Source organism: Pseudorasbora parva, chromosome 13, assembly GCF_024679245.1.
Source record: "Pseudorasbora parva isolate DD20220531a chromosome 13, ASM2467924v1, whole genome shotgun sequence".
Taxonomy (NCBI): domain Eukaryota; kingdom Metazoa; phylum Chordata; class Actinopteri; order Cypriniformes; family Gobionidae; genus Pseudorasbora; species Pseudorasbora parva.
Window position 1 is genome coordinate 28,840,724 of NC_090184.1, and position 11,335 is coordinate 28,852,058.

The 11,335-nt window shown below is 40.8% G+C and overlaps 2 protein-coding genes across 2 annotated transcripts in view; one reads left to right on the top strand and one right to left on the bottom strand.

Annotated features, from left to right (window-relative positions):
• Positions 1 to 11,335, bottom strand: part of gnai3 (guanine nucleotide binding protein (G protein), alpha inhibiting activity polypeptide 3) — a 354,328-nt gene that overhangs the window by 314,612 nt on the left and 28,381 nt on the right. The gene's annotated exons all lie outside the window — the stretch shown is intronic.
• On the top strand, positions 2,480 to 11,309 carry rbm15 (RNA binding motif protein 15). The gene has a single exon (XM_067413785.1). The coding sequence runs from the start codon at positions 2,624 to 2,626 to the stop codon at positions 5,186 to 5,188; it is 2,565 nt and encodes an 854-aa protein (XP_067269886.1). The 5' UTR covers positions 2,480 to 2,623; the 3' UTR covers positions 5,189 to 11,309.

Here is an 11,335-nt window from a genome sequence, read left to right on the forward strand (position 1 = left end):
TGGGCATTATAAGAGTTGCTCAATTCACTTGCTGCATTAAAAAAATATTTTGTAGTGTTTTATTTTTTATTTATTTAGATGTTTTAAACCATAATTTTGGTATCGGCCAGAATTTTAACATTCATGCATCCTTAATTCTAATTTAAAAATATATCTGTAGTGTGTGGTTTTAGTAAACTGAACCGGGCCTGGCAACTTTTGGATCCATACAAGTGTCTCCTAAAATTCTAATGCCAGAAAAACATTATGTGTGCCAATTCTTTAGTTTAAGCCTATAGCTTACATGTTAGGTGAAACGGTTTGTATTTGAGAGGACATGGCCGTCTAATGTGTAATTTTAAATGTGTGTTTTGCTGTAGGCTGGCTGAAAAGGCTGTCAAATGTCACTCGATACATCAGCGGCAAGTGACAGCCCTGCTAATACAAAACCAACTAAGTAACCACAAGCCCTTCACTCCTGGACTGATGATGAATTTCCAAGGTTTTTCTCTGTCATAGACATCAATTGTAGCTCTGGGGTCTGACAGCAGAGCAGGGCCACAAAGCCTAATGAATTATGAGTCAACGTACATGTTATGCTACTGTTTCATTTAAATGTCTTGGACAAAAATAAAAAATAAAAGTTCCTGAAGCTGGCTCTGTGGTTGGATGTATTAGATAAATTGCAAACCAATCAAATAGTCAAATTTAAATTCTGCCTGGTGAAAACATAATTTTGCTCATTAAATCTTTCTGACATTGATGTTTAACTAAAACTATGTCCGTCATAAGAATAGAGTATACAGTTCATGATCAGATCATGATCATGTTTGATGTGTTTTTGGAATCCCGATCCAGTGGGAAATAGCTGAAGTTAAAGTGTTCTGTTGATACAAGTGCCAAACAGCCTTGAGGAGGGCAGTTCTGTGACCCAGCAATGGGACTGGTGTGGGTTATTCAGCTCCATCTGGGTTTAATGACCGCATGCCAGTCCTGCCAGCCACTCTTTCAGGATGATTCACTTAATTTAGATGACACATAAGACAAAATTGTTCGAGATGAAAAAAGCTGCAGTGACAGGATTTTCAAAGCTTCTCTCATTTTCCTAATTCTCAAAATGGGAACAGATCAACACTCGCTTTGGGGCAAGCATTTCCTGCTGCTTCTTTCCTTTGTGCATTGAGGATGACAGAAACGCTGGATCACATTAAGTGCCAGTTTAGCAGACCATGCCGTGTTTTGGGGAGAGCTGACATGTGGTTCCAATAGAGGATAGAAAGGGAGGCTGACAGAAACTCTCTCCACACCCACAGCTTCGAATTCCAGCCTGATCTTTCAAGAAAGTCGAGCCAGCTCCAGCTACACATGCAAACAGATTAAAGGATGTGACAAAGAAATACAGTACAGGAATACAAGAGAAGCATTATTAAATGGATGAGAATTACAATGAAACTGACCGGATGAAAGATGTACACAAAGAGAGTGTGCCTATTGTAGGGTGTAATAGAACAGACACACAACATAAAATGAGGCTACACAGAATCTAAATATTTAAAAATCAAAATTGAGTTGACCTGTCATAATTACTATAGGCCTGCAGCAGTTTGAATGGCAAGTTAGCTGGCCAATTATAGCCTATACTTAAATAACAATATATAAACAAAACAAAACAAAAAATACAATTATATAATGTGAGCTTGTGCATTGAATTATTTCTTTTCCTAGCAGATATTTTTCTGAATTGCATGCTTGCTCTTATTTGACCATACAAGAGCCAAATAATTGTTTTACATGTAGCTCCAGATTAGAGCATTTTGCCTTAGCCTAAATATAAATGCATTTACGTAATATTTTTGCATTAGCCTTTGGTTAGGCTATATAGGAGTCAAAATATATTCCACCTGTTCTGAAAATCCTTATTAGGTATTTAAATATTATTTTATAATTATTTTACAAGGGTGAACCCGACATGGTTAAAAAGCTGTTCTTCACGTTTACACTAACGTGACCCTCCCGTTCCCCTCACTGAAACAGGCAAACATCACCATCTGTTGGACATAAAGTGCGATGCAATTGAATATAAACTAATTTTTTTTGTTTTAAAATTTTCTATTTATTTGACCATTCATATTTTATAACGATTAGGATTTTTAATTTAAATGAAATGTAAGACATCAAGTCTAAACATCATGTATCAGCTTTTTAAATGTAAACAATTGTTTTTAATCAACATTTGATTTATCGTGTTTATTAAAAGGTTATAGAATTCGGTGCAGAGCACATATAATATTTTAAGTGCACGACGTCAAGGAAAATTTAAATGTCACCTCTCGTGTTTATAAAGTGGCTATGGTAAATATTTGCAGTTTGAAGCTAAAATGGTGTACACCGAGACTGGGCGCTGTACGGGAGGTCTAGATTGACAGACAGAACAACCAATGGCGTTGACGTTTCTCAGAGATTCAAACCAATCAAAGTCGACGGGCGGGACATGCTTTAGTCTTGACAAGATGGCGTATGCGGTTGTTTTGCCGCAGGGACACTGAACAAATTATACAATTTCTCGTATAAATTCGTTGCCATCGCTATAGCATAACTGTTAAAAAGTGTTTTATTAGACGCGCAAAGCCAGAGGATATTTACCATGAAAGGGAAAGAGCGGTCGCCGGTGAAAAAGCGTTCAAGGGCCTTGGATGATATACGAGACAGGGGAGGAAGCCATCCGACCAGTAAGAAAATGGGGGTTATCTCGATTTCTGGCGGAGGGAGCAACAATGGCAATAGTTCATCTAAAAGCGAAGGGGGCTCTGCACGACGTGGGCTGATCGGAGATAAAAGAGATGGAAGGGATTTTGACGGACATGTCTCCAGTCGGACTGGAAATAACCACGGTTACACCAGCCCCGTTGCGAGCTCGAGCGGCAAGAATCATGCGTCGAGCTTGTCCTTAGAGGCGGCCGCGCGCACCAACTCACGCGGAGAGTCGCGCGCCCCGCTTCCCACCAACGAAAGTGAGTACAAAACTTTAAAAATCAGCGAGCTTGGCTCTCAGCTAAGCGACGAGGAAATCGAGGACGGCCTCTTCCACGAATTCAAAAAATTTGGTGATGTGAGCGTTAAAATCAGCCGAGTCAACGACGAGAGAATCGCATTCGTCAACTTTAGGAGACCGGATGATGCCAGGGCGGCAAAGCACGCGCGAGGACGGCTGGTGCTGTACGACCGTCCTTTGAAAATCGAGGCTGTCTACTTGAATAGGCGGAGAAGTCGGTCTCCGGTAGATAAGGACCATTTCTCTGTCGTGGCAGGCCATAGACATTTGCATACACAGAGGCCGCTCTCTCCGACCGGTCTGGGTTACAGAGACTACCGGTTACAGCAGTTAGCGCTGGGCCGGCTTCCTCCTCCCCCACCCCCGCCCTTACCGAGAGAGCTTGAAAGAGAAAGAGAATTTGCCTTTTATGACGCGAGGGCGCGGCCCGCGTACATCGCTGAGCGAGCCGCTCCTTTCCGCGAGGAGGACTTTATCTCTCCAGAGGACGACCAGAGAGCCAACCGCACACTATTTCTGGGTAATTTGGATATTACTGTGACTGAAAATGATTTGAGGAGGGCTTTTGAACGATTTGGGACCATCACTGAGGTGGACATTAAAAGACCCACTCGGGGCCAGAGCAGCACCTATGGCTTTCTTAAATTTGAGAACTTGGACATGGCCCATAGAGCAAAAATTAGCATGTCTGGGAAAGTCGTGGGCCGAAACCCCATCAAAATTGGCTATGGCAAAGCCACCCCCACCACACGCCTATGGGTGGGCGGCCTTGGGCCTTGGGTGCCTCTGACTGCGTTAGCCAGGGAATTTGACCGCTTTGGCACTATTAGGACTATAGACTATAGAAAAGGGGATACCTGGGCTTATATTCAGTATGAAAGTCTGGATGCCGCTCAGGCAGCCTGCACGCACATGCGTGGATTTCCTCTCGGCGGTCCCGACAGGAGGCTGAGGGTGGACTTCGCTGACACAGAGCACCGCTACCAGCAACAGTTCTTGCAGCCCCTCCCTTTGCAACACTATGAAATTGTGGCCGAGTCTTTTGTCCATCGTGCCACCCCCGAGGCCATCAGGGTCAGAGAACGGACTCCCCCACCCCTGCATTTCAGAGAACGAGAACTGTATGCCGCGGCTGAATGGCCTGCCCCTGCCATTCGTGAACGTGTACGAACTCCTGCGTTTGAGCCCCTCGAACACTTGGAGCGTGAACGCCGGCGAGAGTGGTCACTGGAGCGGGAGCGGGAGCTTCCAGCCAGGGACGCTGCACGCAAACGACGACTCATGGAGGACGGGAGACATCTGGAGTGTTCGCCTGACAGCAGCAGCGAGTGGGCAGCTCGGCGCCGCAGGCCGCCGTCCCTTGAAGGCAGCCCGGGAGGGAGCAGCCGTGACGGACGATTCAGCGACTCGGAGCGACCAAATAGAGCAGATCGGGTGTCACCTGCACGAGAGAGCCGCAGCAGCCTGGACCGTGCCCCTGGTGAGAAGCGCATAAAAGGCAGCAACGTCTTAGAGTCCAGTGTTGGCGCCAGTCCAGCGGAAAGAAAGCGTAAAGCAGGCGATTCAGCCAAAAGTGCCTCCAAGAGGGACAGGTCAGAGAGCAGCTCCAAAAGCAATCAGGCTTCAAAGCAGGATGCAGGGGGCAAGCTGAGCATGGCCTGGAATGGCATGCTGCTCCTAAAAAACAGTAACTTCCCAGCCAGCATGCATCTCCTGGACGGGGACCTGAGCGTCGCCACCAGTCTACTCATCGACGGCAGCACGGGTGGCAAAGTCACTCAGCTGCGCATCACGCAGCGCCTCCGCCTCGACCAGCCCAAGATCGACGAAGTGTCTCGCCGCATCAAAGTCGCAGGCCCGGGCGGGTATGCGGTTCTTCTGGCAGTTCCGGGCAGCTCTGAGGAGACTTCGTCTTCGGACCCAGCAGCGTCGACGCAGAGGCCCCTGCGCAACTTGGTTTCGTACCTGAAGCAAAAGCAGGCCGCCGGGGTCATCAGTTTACCCGTCGGGGGCAGTAGAGATAAGGACAACACTGGGGTCCTGCACGCATTTCCACCATGTGATTTCTCTCAGCAGTTCTTAGATTCTTCAGCGAAAGCTCTTGCCAAAACGGAGGAGGACTTCCTGGTCATGATCATTGTGCGAGGAGCATCCTAACAATCATAATACACACTAAAGTATTGTTAAATGCAAGCTTCTCTTAATGTCTCTTAATTGCATGCTCTCTAAAGCAGAAGTGGTTCTAGAGTAAAGGGCAAATGTTATACTTGCTCTGCCAAACATGTACAAAGCGAGAGAAAAAGGCCCATTCGTATAGCAAAGTTTAGCTCTATAGCAATATATTTGTTTTCAATTGCAATTTATTCAGATGTCTAGTTTGTGATAAGTTGTACCCTGCGTAAAAGAATGTCATATTGGGCATATTAGAATAGAAATTTAATTTGCTATTGGTCATTAAACACTGTCTAGTTACAATACTTCCTATCAACATGTACTTCAGTCAGATTCCAGACAGTTATCCCTGTACCAAATCATTTCTGTGAATGTTCATTTCATTCATGTTCATGGTTATCAATTGACCTGATTTAATGGGAACCTGGTTTGTGTCTTGATGCTTTGAACAATCATTCATTAATGGGGAGTGTAATATAGGTATATAGTCCTGTAGGCAACTAAAACAGGCAGAATATTTTGCTCAGTGAAATGCATGTTAATGCTAGTGTTCTACTGTAAACTGTTGCAGAGGTTTAATATACGAAGATGTAGCCAAAAAAATGTCATCAGTGTTATATTGATCGAAGCAGGCTACATTTCAACACCCCTTATCACATAAACAAAAATAATAATGTGAACATATTTTAATTATAAAAGTAGATATTTCTAAGCCCTCCTTAGACCAAAGCATTGCATCAAACATCACATTTTGTGTTTAAAGAAAAAAAGGTATTCTGACATACTGTTTTCATGTTTTTGGGTTACATTTGAAAGCTTTTGAATGAAGCATGATTCTGGTTTCAAAGTGAGATTGTGTTAAATGTCTCAGTTCAAATTATGATGGGTGTCAGATAAATAATTTGATTGCATAATGTGGTTTTAATTTTATTTTCCTCATAGGACTGTCATAGTTTTCCAGATATATCCTCTTTACAGTGAAATTGCTAATGCTGGTGTTCTTATAAAGGTCTCTTTATAAAGATAAAGACAAAAAGATGCATTTGCTATAAATACAGACTTTTCAAATCATCCATGTTAAGTGCATGTGGCCTATTGTGTAATATTTTGTCATCGTCACTTGTAATTTGCTAAATATGTCATGTGGATAGCACTGAGATGGTGAAGGGATAGATCACCCACAAATGACAAGTGTGTTTTTCCAAACCTGCATGAGTTTTTTTTTTTTTTCACCAACATCCTTTAAATATATATTTTGTGTTTAGCAGAAGAAAAACTCCTACAGGTTTGGAACAACAAAAGGGTTTCATTTTTGGTTGAATTATCCCTTTAAGGTGTAATTTAAAACAAACCGAGCGTGCCCTAAAGATTTGATTCTTGTGCAACTGTATGACAGTCCTACGTTTTATTTCATTGACACACCTTCAGTTGACTATACATTTAAATATGTTCATAGTTTAACAGCCATTTTTGTTTGAAATCTTACACACTGTTGTGGTTCTTAGGTGTCATTGTTTGAATGGTTTTAAAATGGCAGTCTATACTTTACTCTTAAATCCTGAAGAAGTAGAAATTTGTGTTCTTAGTCTGTTTAGCTAATTGCAGTGTACTGATCTGATGCATAACTAACATCTTTTCATGTATGACTTTTCTATTCTTCTTCACACTAAATTGTGTTTTAAAAGTCGACCGATTGGTGATTTCACTATATAACGGCTCTTTGTGTACATGATTAAATGGACATACTGTACGTTCGGTCCCGGCCACACAGGACAGGACAGCAAATGGACCATTCCACAAGTGGACTTCACATGGCTGGAAGCAGAAATAATTGTTTGAAATGATTCAGGAGCCCTTTGGATGCACAGGGGCAAGAGCTTTCCATTTAGTGTTAGTGTACTCTCACTGAGAGCATCTTCCTGCTTGTGTAATTGTTTTTTTTTTGTGCTTACAGTTCCCGTATTTAAACGGAAATAATGACACTCTTGATTTGTGCTGTGTTTACCTAATTTCTTGATTGGGGAGAAAGAGGAAGCGTCACTCACTCCTTGCACAGCTCTTGACGTGGCTGTTTGTACACACACAAAAAGTGCACTGGCCCCTCATTTGATTATATCACGCTATCAATAAATTGTTTCATTTGAGGGAGAAATGTTTATTCCTTGGAAATCAATTGAAGAACGCCTGCGCTGCTTTTTTCGGTTGTGTTTCGGGAGGAATTGTTGCTCAAATGCTTGTTTCTGCTCAGGAAAGAGAAATTCTCCTTTGTGTTCGGCCCGGGATCAGTCATGGCAGTGAGAGCGAGGCTCGATGTTGTTGTTGATCTGTGTTTTCCACCCTTGTGTCCTGGAGTTGCCCCACATGCTAAGTAACCTGAGGGTGCTGCTGCCCCCGACCCTCAAACAGATCAGGGAGAAAGGGGCCGTTCTGCCGAGCGTTGAGAATGAGTGGAGAGATGATGTTTGCGCAGACCTTCATCTAAACTGAAATCTCTGTTTCAGCACCTTTTGATACCCTCAGGCGCAAGTGGCGGCTGCTCCCCGTATGTGTCCCTCGGCTGGAAGTATCCAGGCTTGCCGTAACCTGGCCGGCCACGACTGCCTGAACCTGATATCAGAGATTTCCGAATTCAGAGGAGCAGGCATTTGTTTATCCCATCCTTTGATTTCATCTGATATGATTTTGTTTTGCTCCATTGAAAATCAGTGAAGGAAGAGGATTTAGAAAAGCCAAAAGCGGGTTTTAGCCTTCGAAATTATGTGTGACTCCAATCGAGTTTTGATAGTTTTGTTTCCTTAAACGTTTGTTTTCCGAAAGAGCTTTTAAATGCATCCAGATGATCGGTACGCGGTTAATTGACCCTCCGTTGTGAAGAACCCCTGAAAGAAAACAAGCTGCCCTTGTGAACTCCACCCAAAGTTAACACGGAGTTTGCTTGCGAGGAGCCTCATCAGGAGGAAGCGAATGAACACCGCCTCCTTCCCTTTCCTTAGTAAGACCTCCACTCAGCTCCATCGCTTCACCAGCAGCTCATTCAGGCCTCTGCGGTGAGGATCCAGACCAGTCCTCTGGTGTGGGTGGTGAGTAAGGGAGCATTTGCTTCATACCAGGTCTTTAGACTCAGAGTCTACCTGGTACAGGTAAGTGTCAGTTAAACCAATGCATTAGAACATACGATTGACTGTGACATCTTGGTTTGTATGATCCGAAACCTTCATTTCTTTCTTCTGAGAAAAAAAAAGAAAGAAAAATGCTGACATATATGTTGTTATATTTTTGGTAGTAGGTCAAACACACAAATAAACTGGCAATAAGGATGTTCATGTTAAAGCACTAGTTCACCTGAAAATGTAACCGCTCGGTTTCTTCCAAACCTGTATGACTTTCACGTTTTCTCTCTCTATAAACTTGTCATTTTGGACTTACTGACTACCTGTACGGGCAACAACAGTTAAAACATTCTTCCAATATCTTGTGTTCTGCAGAACAAAATCATACAGGTTTGGAATGACATGAGGGTGAGTAAATGATGACAGAATTTACATTTTTAGGTGTACTATTTCTTTAAGTTGAGAATAATAAATGGGTAACACTTTACAATAAGGTTTCATTAGTTAACTAGTTACCATGAACTAATGAGCTGCACCTTTAAAACCTTTATACATTTTTTGAGTTAATGTTAAATTCAACATTTACTAATACATTATTAAAATCAGAAGTATTTGTTAACATTAGTGTTAGCACTGTAAAGTAACATGGGAAAAAAACATGGAACTAACATTAACAAATACAGCAACAAATGTAAGGCTCATGGTTAGTTAATGTTGGTTAACTAATCTTAATAAATGAGACCTGCCAATAAATGCGTTGTATTTTTAAATATAGATAAATTAATAACCTATGTGTTATTCACACATGCAAAAAGATTTGTTTGTAGCATTCATAGAATGACCATAACCCAAGATAATGCTAATCAATTAAAATAAATATAAACTAAAATAGCAAACCTCTAAAATAAGTTTGTTGCCATTCTTTAATTTTCATTTGGATTACGAAAAACCTAAAACAACCAAACTTGCATATGAAATATGTAATTCACAGTTCATTGTAGCCTTTGTGTTTGTGTAGTGCTTTTCATTTCAGTTAAAGCTTCGCTACATTTACTGTTTAATCAGAATTATAATCCTTACAATTAATTTACCTTATAAATTGATCTTTTAAATTGTTAACTTTTTTGAAATGACCAATTTGAAGGATTCTTAGAGTGGTAGGTACATATTTGGCTACAATGATGTCAATATTTGGCTCTTATGGGCTCCTCATTTTGTCCCAATGATAGGAATAAATGTAGAAGATAACTATTACTTTAATTTTGCAGTAAACCTCATTGATTATGGACAGACTCAGGGCTTATTGTGGGAGATTGTGTTAAATATCTCAGTCACTTATAATGGGTGTCAGGAAAATTATTTTATTCCATAAGGTTTTACTTATTTATAATTATTTATTTAACTTATTTATAAACTTATTTTAAATGTCATGCTTTCCCCCTATACAGTGACCTTGTTAATACTGGTGTTCTTATGAAGTTCACTTTATGAACATAAAGACAAACAGGAATTTTCTGTATAAAAATGTATTTCTGCCTATAAATATTAATAGAATTTACAAGCTGAAATATACTCGTTTATAAAAATGAATCAATCTACATTTAAAGAAATATTGGCGTTTTATTTTAAATTTGGACTCTTGCTGTCTCATTCGGAAGGCTCAGCCCTCCGGTGGTCACATTTGTCTGTTGTGTCAATTGAGGCTGCCAGAAAAAAAGAAATGACAATAATTTACACCTCACAAGGTCATTTTTATAATAAATACCTTTCTGAAATGAAAAATCCTGGTTGACATATGCGACCCACAAAGGTGACCTCCAGAGGGCGCATCCTTTGAAATGAGACTGCTTTTATGATTAGTACAGATGTGGTGTGTTCCATGCACATCTGTTGACCAAAATCTGCTCTTTGCAAAAAGATTTCTGCACTACATATTTACTTGTCAAGTTTCAGTTGTACAGTGAGAGAATACCATGCCAGTGATGATAATGACGAGTTCTCTCAGTCCATGGCACTCAGCTGCGGTCTCTTTTGTTTTCTCTTGTGTCTTCACCACAGTTCTGACTGACTGGCCTGTCTTCTGGCGCTATGGAATGGGCCTGGTAACTTGGTAACCGTAGGTCTCCACGGTAACACTCAAGGCCATCCTCTGGCCTCATTTGCATAATCTCTGTGTAGTCCTGGCACTGTTCCCTTCCCACTTTTCCAAGTCATGAAAAGACCATATTAAGTTTGACAGTCGAAAACATTAGCTCATTGTTCCTGGTCGTAGCTTAGTTCTCTGCATAAGCTACCACATGATGACTATAAGCTATTTCAGGCCTCACAAGACGCTTTCTATCCTCTGATCTTACTAAGAATGATCTTACTACTCTGAGTGAATTATTGGAAACTTTAGGTAAATGTGCAAACTGAATACATTTACAGTTTGCACTTTAAAAAGGTAATCCTAAACTATTATCTTCACAAGTCTGTTTTACAGCACAGTATAATGTAGACCTGTCTGCATCCCCTGTTATAACTTCATTTAAACCAACTCTCACTCCAGCAAGAATATATGATGATTTATTTTACAGATGTCCTGCTCTGAATCCGTTCAAGGTGGACAGGTCTAAGTATTATTGATTATAAGCCTTTGATTAATTATTCATGTTTAATGCGTGTAACTGATGAGCTTTTCCTACATATGTTTTTATGTGCTATGTTTTTGGTGTCTACAGAACATCAGTGTTGCATTGTGGGTATCCATCATTGATTAAACTCGAAAATAATGTCTCGTCATGGCTCACGTTTCTGTAAGTACCAGTTAAATTATTTTTTTAAATCTCTGTCTCCATATTTTATTAATATTAATGGGTGCTAATGATTTATTGTAATACAATGTCATATTTTCATATTAGAGTAATGTCTTGGAATGATGCATTAAAAATGCAAATGCTGCTAACTATTGCTGTATGTACTGCATTGTGTTTTCAATAAAGACATTTTTTACACCACTTCTGTGCAGTATTTTGATTTTAAA

Coding starts and splice junctions, on each gene's coding strand:
- rbm15 (XM_067413785.1), top strand. CDS start 2,624: ATGAAAGGGAAAGAGCGGTCGCCGGTGAAAAAGCGTTCAAGGGCCTTG.